This window comes from Elephas maximus, chromosome 24 (genome assembly GCF_024166365.1).
Source record: "Elephas maximus indicus isolate mEleMax1 chromosome 24, mEleMax1 primary haplotype, whole genome shotgun sequence".
Lineage (NCBI taxonomy): Eukaryota > Metazoa > Chordata > Mammalia > Proboscidea > Elephantidae > Elephas > Elephas maximus.
The window spans coordinates 49,622,052-49,640,228 of NC_064842.1; the positions used below are offsets into that span (position 1 = coordinate 49,622,052).

At 37.9% G+C, this 18,177-nt stretch overlaps 1 protein-coding gene across 6 annotated transcripts in view; it reads left to right on the forward strand.

Annotated features, from left to right (window-relative positions):
- HMCN1 (hemicentin 1) overlaps positions 1-18,177 on the forward strand; it is a 551,288-nt gene that overhangs the window by 258,321 nt on the left and 274,790 nt on the right. For 5 of the 6 annotated variants that reach the window (XM_049868532.1, XM_049868536.1, XM_049868533.1 and 2 more), the window contains exons 12-13: positions 16,317-16,458; positions 17,582-17,709. In XM_049868532.1, coding sequence (XP_049724489.1) covers positions 16,317-16,458; positions 17,582-17,709 — 270 coding nt within the window. Of the gene's footprint in view, positions 1-16,316; positions 16,466-17,581; positions 17,710-18,177 lie in introns of those variants that run through there. The other variant, XM_049868537.1, reaches the window with a different exon arrangement.

Genomic DNA, 18,177 nt, shown 5'->3' on the forward strand with positions numbered 1-18,177 from the left:
TGGGAAAATTTAAATTGTAGATTTTAAGAAAAGAAACTTCAATACATATTTGTCATTAAGATTATATAATTAAAATGGAATATAGTCTTAATATGTCACTGCATATCTCTGAAATTTTGTCTCCTGTTTTTAACTGCATTTAATAACCACACTGGTGTTTGGGTGTGGAATTATTGCAAATCCAGCAGGTAACTGTCAAGATCGAGTCAGTCTAGCTCCTTGCCTGTGTTTTGTTGCCAGTGCACCACCTTCTGGTAAGTCAATGAATTAGCAACCTTCCTGCTTTTTGTTAGTCCAGGGTGGCGTAGTGGTTAAGTGCTACGGCTGCGAACCAAAGGATCGGCAGTTCAAATCCACCAGGCGCTCCTTGGAAACTCTATGGGGCAGTTCTACTCTGTCCCATAGGGTCGCTATGAGTCGAAATCGACTCGGTGGCAGTGGGTTTGGTTTGGGTTTTAGTCCCGGGTTGTCTAATAGAACTTTCTACAATGATGGAAATGTTCTATATCTGCGCCTTCTCTCATGGTAACCCCTAGCCACACGTGACAACTGAGCACTTGAAATATGGCTAGTATGCCTATTTTTAAGCTTCTTTTTAAATTTTATTAAATTTTAGATAATTTAAATTTAAATAGCCATTAGTGTCTAATTGCTACAGTGTTAGACAACACAGCACTAGTCTATTATGGAGAAAGGAAGAAAGACAAAATTAGCAAGAGTAGAAGTTTTAGGAAATTCATTATATTTACCACATAGATAAACTATCATAGTTCATCTGAATTTTTGTCATTCAGGGGTAATTCCACCATTTTAGACGTTGTAGCCAGGTCTTCGTATTTTCCTTGATGAGAAATCATTTGGAAATGTTACATTTGGCTTTATATGTTTTGGGATTTCAGTAGCACCTGTCTGCTTCTCCATACAATTGCTCCCTGGCTTTTGTTGGTGTTTCTTTGTTTGTTTTTTAGTTTTCATTCTTTGCTCTTTGGAAGGAACCCCTGGTCACCTACCTGCTCTCGCACTTATGAGGAGAGCAGTGTACCCTGAAGGTCGAGAGATCAGGAAGAGTATGAGGAACTATCTAGTAAAAAAAAATCTAGTAGGCATGGGGAAATTTGAAATTGTTAAAATATATTCTGTTACCATTTTCACTAGTTGAAAATTAAGAAGAGTTACCTCCCTAATCAGAAATGAAATCAATGAATTAGAGAACAAGAGCAATATGTTTTAAATAAAATGATCTAAACCAGGGGGTACACATCTATTAGAATAAAGCATAGTGGTAGTCATGTAACTTTTGAAGCAGTTTTTTCTACAGGGAATACAGATATTTAAAAGAAGTGTCAGAGATCCTGTAAGATACATTTTACAGTCTTTACGATTCAAGAGAAATTAGGTCAAGCAATCCAATACTAATTATTTTCCAGTTCCTCATATAACATTGTGTGATGTTACATCATTTTAACATTTTGGGGGAAATACATCACCCACAGTGAAACATATTTGGGAACAGTTATCAACCAGTTCCTATTATGTTTTCAGATATATAAGTCAATTGGGCGTTTGGGTTGAAAGTAGATTTGAGCTATTCAAAATGAGGGCAGTTACTTTGATTTTTTGTGAGAACTCAAGAAAAGACACTTAATGCTAAAAACTAGCCAGTGGACTATCTTCTAATTATGTTGTTGTTTTTAGGTGCCTTCCAGTCAGTTCTGACTCGTAGCAACCCTGTGTATAACAGAATGAAACACTACCCGGTCCTGTGCCGTCCTCACAATCGTTGCTATGTTGGAGCCCATCATTGCAGCCGCTATATCAGTCCATCTCTATGAGGGTCTTCCTCTTTTTCACTGACCTTCTACTTCAAGCATGATGTCCTTCTCTAGGGACCGAACAGAGGAGTAGTGGTTAAATTTGAGTATATGCAGTGCATAGTGTTTTGTTCTTGTTGTTAGTTGCCACTGAGTTGGCCCTGACTCATGACGATTCCGTGTACAACAGAATGAAATGTTGCCTGGTCCCAGGCCATCTTAATGATTGTTGGTGTGCTAGAGTCCATTGTTGCAGCCACTGTCTTTTTAGTGTGCTGTAGGGTAAAAACATCACAAAATTTAGTAAAGCAAAAAGAAAGTTTTATTCAGCATATATTCAAAAAGACAAAAGTGGGAAGTAGACAAGCGTGCTGCCAGAGCTAATGTCTGCCTGAATCCAAGGAAATATTACAGAGTAACCAAGAATGGGAAAACGGACAAGCATGCTGCCACAGCCATGTCTGTCTGAGTCAAAGGAAATTACAGAATAGACAAAAGTGGGAAAACAGACAAGCGTGCTGCCACAGCCATGTCTGCTTGAGTCCAAGGAGGGTTACAGAGTCGTCAGTATATATTAACATCACAAATGGGCAAAACCATCGAAAGCTTCACCTTTTTACATATTGGCTAGAAACTGTGATCTTACATTTTGAATTGCCTTTCTTAACAATCATTGGTACAGGATTCAGTAATGACAGTCAGGAGGGTCTTCATTGGTCCAACAAATTTTTTTTTATATGTTAGTAGAAAAAGATAAGAGTGGAAAATATTTTGTGTTCTGGCTTATGTGAAAGGTTCCCTAAAAGATATTTTCCAAGATTGTCCCATCTATTGTCTTTATACCTCAGGTCCCAGTTGATGTGTCCTTGTGAGTCCAGCTCCAGCTGGGTCACATTCTTTATGCTGAAGGACAGGGAATAATGACTAATTATTTCCTAAGTCAAGTGCCTTCCAACCTAGGGGGCTCGTCTTCCAGCACTATGCCAGACAATATTCTGTTGTGATCTGTAGGGTTTTTTTTGGCTGATTTTCACCAGGTCTTTCTTCCTAGTCTGTTTTAGTCTCGAAGTGCCACGAAAACCTGTCCACTGTGGGTGACCCAGCTGGTATTTGAAATATGGGTGGCATAGCTTCCAGCATCATGACAACATGCAAGCCACCATAGTATGACAAACTGACGGGCAGGTGAGAGGTGGAGTGTATAAAAGTGCTCCAATAATCAAATGCTGCCATGTGGAATCAAAGGACCAGATGAAGCCTCCTTTTCTCCTTATTGTTATATCTGTATGAATATTTGAAATAACAATTTGTTTTCTATGCCGTCATAGGGTCGCTATGATTGGGAATCGACTGGAGGGCACTGGGTTGGGTATGCTGTCAGGAAAGAGTATGTGTCTGTCATTAGTTAGTCCATGTCATCAGAGAGACTGTTTTAATAAAAAAGGAAATCTTTCTTAAGATGATTGATGAAGTAAGTCCCTAATGACTAGAATTACTTCACTGAGTATGAAATTGATGTTATTATAACCACATGCTTATTATATCATCATAATTCTTTTTCTAACTTGTGCCAGGTGACATAGGTATTAGCATTTTTTCCCACCAGTAAACAGGAAAAAACCTAAATTTATCTACTTTTATTGAAATTTCTAGTAAATTTTGAGTAGCTAGAAACACGTCAAATTTCACAGGAGTTAAGACATAATAAATATTATTTATAAATACAGCATGTGATCTAAATGGAATATGTATGCATGCGTTATGGTCATCAAATTTCATTTGCAAAAATCTAGATAGATAGTACATATGTGCATATTATATGTTTTTTTCTTTTTAACATTTTGTTGTGTTTTAGGTTAAAGTTTACATAGCAGATTAGATTCCCATTTAACAATTTTTTATACAACTTGTTCCATGACATTGGTTACATTTTTCACATTGTGTCAGCATTCTCATTATTTCCATTCTTTTTGTTCTATTCCATGAATCTAGTTTCCCTGGCCCTTCTTAGCTTCTCATTTTTGTTTTAGAGTAAATGTTGATCATTTGGTCTCATATTGTTGATTGATTTAAGGGAGCACAATATTCATGGGTGATATTGTTTCTTTTACAAGCCAACCTGTTATGATGATGAAAGGTGGCCACCAGAGAACCACTGTATGGCTTCAGTTCCACGTTCAAAGGGTATCTTAGGACGGTAGTCTCAGGAGTTCTTCCGGCCTCTATTGGTCCAGTAAGTGTGGCCATTTTTAGTAATTTGAGTTTTGTTCTACATTTTTCTCCCATTCTAACCAGGACCTTCTTTTGTGTCCTTGGTCAGAAACCTTGGTAGTGATAGGCAGGCACCATTTAGTTCTTTTGGTCTCGGGCTCGAAAAGGCTGTGGATCTTATGGGCCATTAATCCTGTGGACTAATTTCTTCCTCGAGTTTTTGGTTTCCTTCACTCTCCTTTGTTTCACATAGGAAAAGACCAATAGTTGTATCTTAGATGGCTGCTGGCAAGCTTTTAAGACCCCAGATGCTACTCACCAATCTAGAATGTAGAACATTATCTTTATGGATTTTGTTATGCCAATTGATCGAGTTGTCCCGTGAGGCTATGGTCCCAAGCCTTCAAACTCAGTAAACCTATCCTGTGAGGTGTTTGGTTATGTCTTGGTAGTATCCATAAGTGTGCCCCTATGTGGTTTAATGTATATACAAATATATATACTGCCCACATAGAGATGTATATACATGTCTGCAGATAAACCTGTACATGCATATCCATATACTTACATGTGCCTTCCTATACACATGTATGCATATATGTCTACCTATTTAACCACACATTTATTTTATTGTTGCAAAATTTTCTGTTATCCTGTTTTCCAAAATTGTCACTTATTCTTAAACACTGAGCAAATACTCCGAAAAGCTGGACTATATGAAAAATGGGGCATCGAGATTGGAGGGAGAGTCATTAACAACCTGCATTATACAGATGACACAGCCTTGCTTGCTGAAAGTGAAGAGGACGAAGCACTTACTAATGAAATTAAAGACCACAGCCTTCAGTATGGATTGCACCTTGACATAAAGGTAACAAAAACCCTCACAACTGGACCAATAATCCACATCATGAGAAACAGAGCAAAGATTGAGGTTGTCAAGGATTTCATTTTAATTGGATCCACAATCAACATTCACGGAAGCAGCAGTTGACTGCAAAAGACCTCTTTAAAGTGTTAAAAAGCAAAGATGTCCTCTTGAGGACTAAGGTGTGCCTGACCCAAGCCATGGTGTTTTTCAGTTGCCTCATATGCATGCCAAAGCTGGACAATGAAAAAGGAAGACCAAAGAAGAATCGATGCCTTTGAATTGTGGTGATAACAAAGAATATTGAGTATACCATGGACTTCCAAAAGAATGAACAAATCTGTCTTGGAAGAAGTACAACCAGAATACTACTTAGAAGCAAGTATGGTGAGACTACATCTCACAAACTTTGGACATGTGATCAGGAGGGATCAGTCCCTGGAGAGGGACATCGTGTGTGGTATAGAGTCAATGAAAAAGAGGAAGACCTTCAACAAGATGGATTGACACAGTGGCTGCAACAATGGGCTCAAACATAGCAACAATCGTGAGGATGACGCAGGACCAGGCAGTGTTTCATTCTGTTATGCATAGGGTCCTATGACTCAGAACTGACTGGACTGGACGGCACCCAACGACAACTATTTAGAAAGTGATTCCCCTCCCTCCCCCTCCCATTCCTGGTAACCATCAAAGAGCATTGCTTGCCGTGTGAATGCCTGTTCTTGACTCTTTATAAAAGTGGAGCCATACAATATTTGTCCTTTTGTGGTTGACTTACTTCGCTCAGCATGATGTCCTCCAGATTCATCTATGCTATGTTTCTCACATTCTTCATTTTTCTTTTGAGTTGTGTAGTATTCCATTGTATGTGTGTACCACAGTTTGTTTATTCATTCATCTATTTAAGTGCGCTTAGGTTGTTTCCATAATTTTGTTCTTGTGAATAATGCTGCAGTGAACATAGATGTGCATTTGTCTGTTTGTGTCACTGCTCTTACATCTCTAGGATATATACCTAGGAGTGGGATTGCTGGATCATAACGTATTTCTATTTCTAGCTTTTTGCGGAAGGACCATATTGTTTTCCGTGGTGGTTGTATCATTTCACACTCCCACGAGCAATGTATAAGAGTTTCAGTCCCCTCATAACCTTGCCGGCATTTGTTGTTCTCTCTTTTACTGATCACTGCCGTTTTTGCAGGGGTGAGGTGGTACCTCAGTGTAGTTTTGATTTGCATCTCTCTATGTTTTTTTTTTAATTGCTAATGAATCCCTGGTGATGCAGTGGTTAAGCACTTCGCTGCTAATGGAAAAGCTGGCAGTTTGAATTCACCAGCCACTCTCTGGGAGGACGTGGCAGTCTGCCTCCCTAAAGATTCATAGCCTTAGAAACCCTTTGGGGCAGTTCTACTCTGTCCTATAGGGTCACTATGAGTTGAAATTGACTCGACGGCAGTGGGTTTGGTTTTGGGTGACTAATGATTACAAGCATCTTTTTCATGTATTTGTTGGCCACCTGAATGTTGTCTTTGGTGAATTGTCTGTTAATGACCTTTGCCCATGTTTTGGATTGTTTGTATTTTTTTTGTTGTTGTTGCATTTTTGAAGTTTTCTATATATTTTAGGGATTAGAGCCTTATCAGATATATCTTTGCCAAAGATTTTCCCCAGCCTGTAGGTTCTCTTTTTATTCTCTTGGTAAAGTCTTTTGATGAGCATAGGTATTTAATTTTTAGGAATTCCCAGTTATCCACTTATCTTCTGTGATTCATGCTTTTTTAGTTTTGCTTCACAAGCTATTTATGCCAAATATTAGGCCCCCTAGCTTTGATTCTGTTTCTTTCCAGGAACTTTATAGTTTTAGCTTTAACATCTAGACCTTTGAGCTATTTTGAATAAGTTTTTTGTACCTGATGTGAGGCATAGGTCCTGATTTATTTTTCAGCATATGGAAATCCAATTTTGCCAGCACCATGTGTTAAAGAGACAGTTTCTTTCCCATTGAATGGATATTGACCCTTTGTCAAAGATCAGCTGCACGTAGATGGATGTATTTACTTCTGTGCTCTCAATTCTATTCCATTGGTCTGTGTGTCTCTCATTGTACTAGTACCAGGCTGTTTTGATTACCATGGCTGTGTAGTAATTTTTTGAGACCAGGAAGTGAGAGGCCTCCTACTTTGTTCTTCCTCTTTAATATTGCTTTAGCTATTCAAGGCCTCATTCCTTTCCATATAAAGTTGGAGATTAGTTTTTCCATTTCCTTAAAGAATGTTGGCATTTGGGTCTGGATTGCATTGTATTTATAGATTACTTTTGGTAGTATTGACATTTTCACAATGTTAAGTCTTCGAATCCATGAACATGGTATGTTTTTCCATTTATGTACATCTATTTTATTTTCTTGCTGTAGTGTTTTATAGTTTTCCTTGTATAAATCTTTTATGTTCCTGGGTAACTTTATTCCTAGGTATTTTATCCTTTTGAAGGTTACTGTGAATGATACTGATTTCTTGATTCCCTTTTCAGAGCCCTCATTATTTGTATAGAGGAACCCAACAGATTTTCATGTGTTGATCTTGTACTCTGTCACTTTGCTGAATCCTTCTATTAGTTCCAGTAACCTCCTCGTGGAGTCTCCGGGATTTTCTACGTAGAGAATCATGTCATCTGCAAATAAGGATAGTTGCTTCTTCCTTTCCAATTTGGATGCCCTTTATTTCCTTTTCTTGCCTTATTTCTCTGGTTGGAACTTCCAGTACAATATTGATAGGAATAGTGATAAATGACACCTTTGCCTTATTTCCATCCTCAAGGGTAATACTCTCAATTTTTCCCTGTTGAGAGAAATGTTGGCTGTTGGTTTTATGTATATGGCCTTAATTATATTGAAGAATTTCCCTTCTATTCCTATTTTGCTGAGAGTTTTTATCAGAAAAGGGTTTTGCATTTTATCAAATGCCTTTTCTGTGTCAATTGAGATGACCGTGTGGTTCTTTTCCCTTGTTTTATTTATGTGGTGAATTACGTTGTTTGATTTTCTAGTGTTGAACCATCCTTGCATCCCTGGTATGAGTCTCACTTGATCATGATGTATTATTTTTTTGAAATGCTGTTGAATTATGTTGGCTAGAATTTTGTTGAGAATTTTTTCTTCTATATTCATGAGAGCTATTGGTCTATAGTTTTCTTTTTTAGTGATGTGTTTGCCTGGCTTTTGTATCAGGGTTGTGCTGGCTTTAAAGAATGAGCTAGGGCATATTTCTTCCTTTTATGTGTTCTGGAATAGTTGAGTAGAATTTGTGTCAACTCTTCTGTAAATGTTTGGTAGAATTCTCCCATGACGCTGTCTGGGCTAGGGCTTTTTATTTTTGGTAGTTTTTTTTTTTCTTTTCTTAATAACATTTCCAATTTCTTCTGTTGTTATGGGTCTGTTCAAATTTTCTATCTGCATTTGTGTTAGTTTAGGTAGGCAGTGCCTTTCTAGAAATTTGTCCATTTCTTCTAGGTTTTCAAATTTGTTGGAGTACAATTTTTCATAATATTCTGTTATGATCTTCTTTATCTCAGTAGGTTCTTTTGTAATGTCACCCATCTCATTTCTTATTTTGGTTATTTGTATCTTCCCATTTTTTTTTTCTTTGTCAATTTGGCCACTGGTTTGTCAGTTTTACTGGTCCTGTCAAGGAACCAACTTCTCTTATTGATTCTATTTTTTTTCTCTTTTGTATTTCATTTATTTCTGCTTTGATCTTTATTATTTGTTTTCTGTTTTTCTGATGACCATGACTTCTTTTGCTGCTCCATTTCTATTTGTCTGAGTTATAGGGTTAAGTTGTTGATTTTGGTCCTTTCGTCTTTTTTGATGTGTGCATTTATTGCTACAGAATCTCCTCTGAGGACTGCTTCTGCTGTGTCCCAAAGGCTTTGTGTGTTGTTTTCATTCTCATTTGATTGTAAGAATTTTTTAATTTCATATTTAATTTATTCTATTACCCAATCGATTTTAAGTAAAGGGTTATTCATTTTTCATGTATTTAGTATTTTCCTTGTCCTTTCTGTTACTGATTTCTAGTTCTATAGTGTTGTGATCATAGAAGATGCTTCGTATTATTTTGATGTTTTTGAATTTACTGAGACTTGCTTTGTGGACTAATGTATGGTCTATTCTGAAAAATGACCTATGTCTGTTGGAGAAGAATGTATACCATGCTGAGGTTGGTGGTATGTTCTCTGTGTGTATATGAGGTCAAGTTGGATGATATGTTATTTAGTTCTGTATTTTTGTTGAGTTTCTTTCTAGTTGCTCTGTCTATCATCAAAAGGGGCATGTTAAAATCTCATACAATTATTGTAGAACTGTTTTTCTTTTCAATTTTGTTAGAGGTTGTTTTATGTATTTTGGAGCTCTGTCATTGGGTACATAAATATTTATTATGCTTGTGTCCTCTTGGTGGATTGATCCTTTAATCATTATATAATGCCCTTCCTAGTTTCTGATAATGGATTTTGACTTAAAGTCCATTTTATTAGAGATATTATTGCCACTCCTGCTCTCTTCTGGCTAATCTTCACATGATACATTTTTTTTCCATCCTCTGATTTTTAACTTATTGATGTCTTTGTGTCTAAGGTGTGTGACTTCTAGGCAACATATTAATGGTTCCTTTTTTTTTTCCTTTCTGCCACTCTCTGTCTCTTAACTGGTGCATTTAAACCATTTACATTCAGTGCGATTATTGTGAGGTATGAATTCGCTGCTGCCATTTTGGTATGCTTTTATTATGGTGTTAAATGGTGTCAACGGTTTCTTTGTTCTATTTAATTTTCTGTGCTGAGTTCTTTTTATTGGTTTTCTTTTCCTTTCCATCATTGTTGTTGAGTTTATGTTTGCTGAGTCTTTTTGATTTTCTTCTCCTTTTTTTTTTTTGGTGAGTAGATTTGTTAATTTTCTTTGTGGTTATATGGAATTTACCTTCTCTTCCTTAGTTTAAAATGGTCTGTTATATCTCGGTATTGCATTGACTTCCTCTGTATGTGGAAATACTATACCTACACTCTATTCTCTTTTTTTGTTTTGAGGTTGTCATTGTTTACAGACTGACATCTCTTGTTCCCTGTTTTCAATTTTGCAGCTTTACTTTACGTTTGAAAATTTTTTGTCTGGGTTGATATTTGGGTGATGCTTTCATGTGTCTTGGAAACCCTGGTGGCGTAGTGGTTAAGTGCTACGGCTGCTACCCAAAAGGTCGGCAATTCGAATCCACCAGGTGCTCCTTGGAAACTCTATGGGACAGTTCTACTCTGCTCTGTAGGGTCGCTATAAGTTGGAATCGACTCAGCAGCAGTGGGTTTGGTTTTTTTGGTTTTTCGTGTGTCTTAATCTCAGGTTGTTATCTGATGTAGTTGACTCTGTCTGAAACCCATTGCCGTTGAGTCGATTCCGACTCATAGCAACCCTATATTCAAAAAGGTAGTTCTGTTACCATTTTTTCCTCAGGAAGTTTTTCTGCCTCTTTTATTTATTTATTTTTTTGGCTATTTATTTGAGCCATCTTATCCTGTTTCTTCATATGGTTTGTTATTGTCTGTTGTTGCTGAGGCTTTAAGGTGTTATTTTATTTATTAATTGATCGTATGTTTGTTTGTTTTGTCTTTTTTTTTTTTTTTCTTGTATCAGGGCAGGCAGATCAGGCTCTTCACTGATCACTCATCTGATGGTATAGGAGTACTCACCACTTGTCTGTGGGTGGGGAGAACAGTGGCAGACAGCGTGAGCTCATGTTGCTGTTCACTGGGCATATGAGACAGCTGAGGTTGAGCTGAATGGGTGCTGGCTGAAGCCTGTTGTTGGTCCAGCAGTGTGGGAGCCCTCATAGCCACTCACCAATTTGGAAGGGCCACAGCCAGGAGGCATGGCAGGTGGCAGGGACCACCTGAGTGCTCTTTTGCTCTGCTCACTGGATGGATGGGGCTATATGCCAAGGGTGAGGGAGTTTGGGCGGAGGTGCTGGAATGCTGTTGCAGCACTTAGCAGGGCGGATTAGTGGGTAGGGGTGGGGTTGGACAACTGAGGGCACCAGGGGTCTCCCATGCTGCTCAACAGGATGGGGCAGCAAGAGGAGCATGGGGTCAAGCAGCTGGGAGCTCTGGAACACTGCCACTCAGCAGTGGGCAGGGAAAGGGATGGTGAATAGGGCTGGGTGGGATGGAGATGGGGTGCTCATACTGTGGTCCCCAGTGGTCAGGGCTATGGGAATGGAGAAGTTCATACCTCCAGTCACCAGGAGGATAGGAGGAAAGGAAGCATGATCCTCTGGTTGCTGGGTGACGGTACCTGGGTACTTCCCATTGTCTGCAGCCAGCAATCAGGACCTGGCCCTGATCAAGGATGAAGAAGGGGGAGCTGCCCATAGTCTGGTTGGGCAAGGGACCTCCTGTTTACAATCTGCAGATCTGTTACTCCATATGTGCCATCCACCCTAATGGTCAGGGAGCACCGCTCATGTGTAGCCCTGTCTCTAGGTCCTGGCTCCTTCCCTGCTTTGCAGATGCCAGGATCCCTGGAGCTCTTGCCCACCTTCTTGTCGTTTCCCCTCCAGATCTGTTTCATGCTCTGCTCACCTTGCTTCACTCTGGGTATGTCAGTACAGTTTCTCTGTCTCCTATGGGGAATTCCATGCAGTTGCCTTTCTGTGTTCCTCACTTGGGATTGTTGCTAGCTTTGTCCCAAGGTGGCCATGCTGTGCCAGGTTGGCTGGCAGGTCACCTCCACTCCGTATCTCTCCTCATTCGCTGTTTTCAATCAGTTTCTTCTTCCACTCGGTACTGATTTAATTCTTTATCCTTTCATTTGATGCTCAGGGTTCTAAGATTGTCTTCTGTATCTGTTTTACTTGGTTTCTCAGATCTTGTTGTAGAGGGGCAACAAGATGTATCTGACTAGTTCACTATCTTGGCTCCTCTTTGTACATTTGTTTTTATATATCACTTATTTTGTCATACTTTATAATGCAATGGAATAACAAAAATACTAATAGCAAACATTGCATAGTACCTACTATGCATTGTTCTAAGTATTTTACGTATATTAACTAATCTAATTCACAATAACCCTGTGGCATAGATAGTGCTCTCATCTCCATTAAAGTATAGACAGACATTATGGAGCCAGAAAAGCCTGAATTTGAATCTTAGCCCAACCTTTGAGGAACTTTGGGAAAATTATTTAAGCTTTTCGAACATTATTTTCCTTATGTTTGAAATAGCAGTAACACTTACTTCATAGAGTTATTGTGGAAAATAAATGATGGGTCTAGTGTTAGATACCTGGCACATAATAGGCACTCAAACTTTAGTTCACCTTCCATTTCAGTGATATGACTACTGGAAGTATAGATTTAGCCCTTACGTTTACATAGTATGGAGCCCTGGCGGTGCAGTGGTTAAAGAACTCAGCTGCTAACCAAAAGGTCGGCAGTTTGAATCCACCAGCCACTCCTTGGAAACCTTATGGGACATGTCTACTCTGTCCTGTAGGGCTACTATGAGTTGGAATCAAATAGATGGCAATGGGTTTGGTTTTTATTTTTGTTTTACATAGTATACTTTTCTATAGAGTATTCGATAAGATCTTTGAGGGCAGAAGTGTATGAAATGTAATAGGTTAGATAAGTATGTGTTGAGTGAATCAATAGAAACACAGAAATTTGCTAGATATACCAGTGGTGAGTAATATTGTCAACTGTTCCTTAGGTAATTCAAAACATTAGCATTATCTGATTAATTTGTAGTTGAATCACCTTGAAGAGAAAGTTCTTACATCTTTGTGTTTCCTACCGGAAGCATAATAATAATAAATCAGACCTAACTTACTGCTGATAGAGAACATGCCTCAGGAGTGTGAAGATGCCATTATCAATTTCCAAGAGAGTCAGGCAGAATTCTATCTTCCCTCGTCTTTGTAGGAGGTCCTTGGGTGGCACAAATGGTTTGTGCTGGGCTACTAACTGAAGGGTTGGAGGTTTGAATCTACCCAGCAGTGCCACGGAAGAAAGACCTAATGATCTACTTGTATAAGGTTACAGCAATTGAAAACTATGAAGCAGTTGTACCCTTACACATATGGGGTCACCATGAGTCAGAATCAATTCCATGGCAATGCATTTGTTTTTTTGTTTTAAATCTTTGCAGGCAGAGTGAAGGTGGTTTTCACTACTGCTCACTTATAACCCTCTATTTTGGTGTTTATCGTTAATAGTGTGTTCAGACACCCAACTCTTAAAGTAGTGCTTATTTTTTATTTTTATTATTATATAATATATATTGAATTCTTTTAAGTCATTGGTGAGAAATTATAGAAACTTATGTTTTTTGTATTTTTATATAATTAAAATATAAAGAACAAATATTGTAAAGTTTACCTGAAAGAGTAGTATATTCCCATTGCTTTGGCTAATGAAAAGCAAAGTGTTATGGATGATGACAGCGTTGATGGTCGATGGTGGTGGTGATGGTAGTGGTGATGATGGTGATAATGGAATGATGATGATGGTGATGATGGTGGTGGTGATGGTAGTGGTGATGATGGTGATAATGGAATGATGATGATGGTGATGATGGTGGTGGTGATGGTAGTGGTGATGATGGTGATAATGGAATGATGATGATGGTGATCATGGTGGTGGTGATGGTAGTGGTGATGATGGTGATAATGGAATGATGATGACGGTCGTGGTGATGAAATGAGCTTGAAAACCAATTGGAAAAATGGATTACTTCTCTCCAAGTCTACAATTGGACTCTGGTCTTCTTCATGTAATGTCAGCACTATTTTTTCCTACCAAAAATAGGGTATAACATTATAAATTAAGAGATTTAGATTAGGTTTGCTAACGGGCAAATGAATTCACTTCATTGATGGAGTTGAACTATTTCAATTCCATGTTCTTCTCTATTAAAACAAGAGAAGCATTTTTAAACAGGCTTTTTAGAGTAGTTTTAGGTTTATAGAAAGTTTCCATATACCCTTTTCCTCCACCCACCCCTGTCTACTGTTTCTCCTGTTACAAAGTTATTAACATTTTGTATTCATGTGGTACATTTGCTTACATGTGGTACATGTGGTTTCCAATATGGAGACATGATTATTAACTGAAGTTTATATTAGGGTTCACTCCTTATGTTGGGCAGTCCTATGGGTTCTGACAAATGCATAAGGGAGGTGCTTTTTTATGAATTAAAAAAATTTAACAGTTGAAACAAATAGAGTTAGGTCTATAATGCTCTTATTTAACCTAATTAAGTGAAGGCTAAATCATTTTGACCATCTTTATTTAACTGTTACTTGGTGGAAATCCAGTTTGTTTATGTCCTTTCTGATTTTCTTATCAGCAGGAATATTCTTTCCAGGGCAAGGGTAGGTTTCTCGCCTTCTGTAGGATGATGTCATCCCATCTGTGTGTTGCACACAGACTTATTTCTTGACCCCAAGCAGCACCCTATATCCAGGCTTTATTTGCTAAGTGACCTCTTAGCTCTCTGTATCCTGGTTTGAGTAACTGACCTTAACTTTCACTTTGATATCTGGTCTGCAAAGCCTACCAGTGGGATCCTTGCTGAGAGAGATGCTAGGCCAACTCTGGCAGAGTTTTGGAAGGCACCATATTTAGATGAAATCCTAAAAGCTGCCTGAATTTTTGCAGCAATCCTGTGTCAATATGAGCTAGACATGAGAAACCCTTTTTGTGATAAATGTGGGTAATCAATAAAATTTAAAGAGAAAGAAATATTCCTTCCCCTCATCTTCTGAAGATCCTCTACAATACCCCACAGCATGAGTAGCCCCCCAGCATTTCAGGATTGATGGACTCCAGGTGGAATCACAATTTAAACTTACTGGCTGTGGCCAGTCTGCCTTTGACCTCACGCATTTCCCTAGCCCTGTGTTCACCAAGAAGGATCCATGGGGTAATGCGGCTATCAACTAGGTCCACAGGCCGGAGAAACTTTTCAAACATTAACTTCAAAGACTAAAAAGGACTAGATGATCATAATTTGAGAAACACAATATAAACAGGAAAAAGGGCGGGGGGGGTGGCGATTGTAAGCTGCTAGTGATTAAGGGCTAATTAGCTGCCGCCGTCCAGCAGCGCCAGTTGTATCTTATTCAAATACATGGAGATTCTTCAAACTGATTTAGTAAAACTAAGACGTTATTTGCAGACTACATTGTAGTGAGAATACATTATAAATATATACAGATTTCACTGACTAACTGAATTTCCCAATTTCACTTACAGTAAAAACGTAAGTAAATGGAAAGCAGACCTCATGTCATTTTGGCTCATCAGGGCATCCCAAGAATTTAGCACAGTGCCTGGCACATGATCATTGAACAGAAAAAAAAAAGTATTGAATGAATTTTTAAAATTTTATTAGCATTCATGGAATCTCTTTCAAACCCTGTGGAAATGAATTTATTTTCATTGTTTTAATTGGGGATATATATACTAAGAAAATCATTTAATATTTCTTTATTGGAACCTTTTTTGAAGATGAATTCCTCCTGTGTAGTAATGTAGATATAAAATGTGTAATTGATTAGGCCAAATATATCAACATCCCAGGGTTTGCCCCAGAAATTTTTTTTTTCTTTTTGACAGTAGATTCTGATTTTTTGGTTTTTGATTCTTCATTTAGTGTTTCCTTTTCAGAAGTCTTTTTTTTTTTTTTTTTTTATAATGCAATAGGAGGTTTCAATAATTGACATTTCTTCTTGCATCAAGGTCCTGTGTATCCAATGGCATGAGGCAAATGCTCAGTATTGCAGGATCTTGATGGAGTGGCGGGTATCACAGGTCAAAGCCAAGTTATAGTTCATGGTCTGCATTCCATCAACAGTTTTAAGTGTCTGTTAAATGCTAGCCACTGTATGACATACAAGGAATGTTAAAATTCTGTGGAATGTAATGGAATATGGAATAATATGAAAGACATTGTCTCCAATCCCAAAACAATTATAACCTAGTAAATAAAAAGAGAAAGATTAGTCCAAACAAAGTAGACAGCATGGTCAGGACAAGTTGTGGCTACAAACTGTTCACCATCTAGAAAGAGCCAAAGGCTCGATCTAGAGACTTGGCCTGGAAACAGTGGTCAGCTTGTAGGAACAAGGGCCAACAGGGTCCCCAGTGGAGACACAAACACATGACATTAGGATAAACTTCATTTACTCTCATTAGGAGTTTACTTATCCTGCTTTTGCTACTTTTGGTTTCCCTCCTGCACAGGAAGGCCAAGATCCCTGGTGGTGTCATCATAGAGGAGGGCAATAAATGTGTGGTGGTGAAAAGCCTACAAATGTCCTAACAAGGAAGCTCCTCACACCAAGTTCTGAGACATTGTTTCCTATTCATTTTCAGAACCACCCAAAGTCACCGTGATGCCCAAAAATCAGTCTTTCACAGGAGGGTCTGAGGTCTCCATTATGTGTTCTACAATAGGTTATCCCAAACCAATGATCACCTGGACCATGAATGATATGTTTATCGTGGGTTCACACAGGTACTGGGTTTGTATCATGTTCTTTGTTTTTATTGAGTGAGAAAAACTGATGAAATTTCCAGACAAAACTTATCTGGCCAAATCTCTAAGATTAAATGAGATTTGACCAAAACCCACAGCTTTAGATTGTTCTAAACAGGCCAGGAGATGTCAAAGAAATAATAAATGATAAATTTATAGAGCTTGTGGTTATTAAGTTTGAATCCAATTTTTTTTTTTTTTTTTAGCTGGGACTAATACCCCCTGATACTTTGAGTTGTATGACATAACACTGTAACACTTGGTTTACCTTGGATGACTACAATGGGGGTAATAAATATTCTATGGAGTAAAGGAATGTGTAGCTAGCTTCAACAAATCTAGTAAAGGCATGGTTCTGGGATTTAACAGAAGAGAGAGGGAGAAGCAAAGGGCACAACAGTAACCTTGATTAAAGGGAGTTTAGACATTTTTGTAACTACTGTCCACTTTTGTCATACTACATTGAGAGATATTCTTCTGGATGCTTTTTAAAGATATTAAATCCTCTTATACTCAGAGTGTAATGAACATGTGGAATATAAACAACAAAGTTTCTACCCATCGGGCTTCCATTACTCTGGGTTTGGCATGAGGAGGAGGGCTTAGGTATGATCCAGGAAGTTGAGCCAGATTCTGTCCCTAGACTCATCAGTGACTCACGGCGTGACGTGAGGCATTTCATCCCTGAGGTTTTCATTTCGAAGACTAATTTAGCCTAGCATTTCACCACATGGAACAAGATTGCCTGGGTGCAAATTCCGTTTCTTTCACTTACTGACCCTGACTTTGGGCAAGTTATGTAACCTCTTTGCTCATCTGTAGATATAATAATAGTATCTAATTTACTGGGTTGTTATGAAGATTAAAATGTTAATAAATGAGAAACTCCTAGAACAGTCCCTGGTACATAGTAAGTGCTAGATACATGTTAGAAATAATAAATTATTATTATATCTTTGTTTGCAAAGTGATGATGCTAATCATTTCTGCAATGAATACCAAAAATTTAACTTTGAAATATTTGAAAGGAAGGTGCTATACCACCTTGACACTATTATTATGGTGTTTTCAATTTTATTTTCTTTTTGTTTATTATCCCTAGGTATAGGATGGCCTCAGATGGTACCTTATTTATCAAAAATGCAGTTCCCGAAGATGCAGGGATATATGGCTGCCTGGCAAGTAATTCAGCTGGAACAGATAAACAAACATCAACACTTAGATACATTGGCAAGTATTATCAGTTTGAAAGACAATTAAAATAGGATAAATAGCATAAAGAGCAATATTGTTCTGAAAATTAGTATTAGAGAAAGTTTATACACAATATTATAACTTAATTATCTACTTCACATATTGATTAAATCAAATATTGTAACTAATTTAACTTAAAAATTCAGGGAGCTAATAGATTGTTTGGTCAACAAAAATCAAGGAAGCTTCCAGATTCTGACAGTTCCAGAGTATTCACAAAGTTTTGGCTTCCACGATTCATCTGCTCTCCACAACGTTTAACTTTCAAATTAATAAATTCTATGTCCTTTCTAGCTTACCTCAACTTCTATTTTATATTTCTCATTTACAGTCCAAATCATTATAGTATTTCTGTCATTTATCTTGTCTAAGTATTATTTTCTTTTTTTTTTTATTATTGTACTTTGAATGAAGGTTTACAGAACAAACCAGCTTCTCATTAAA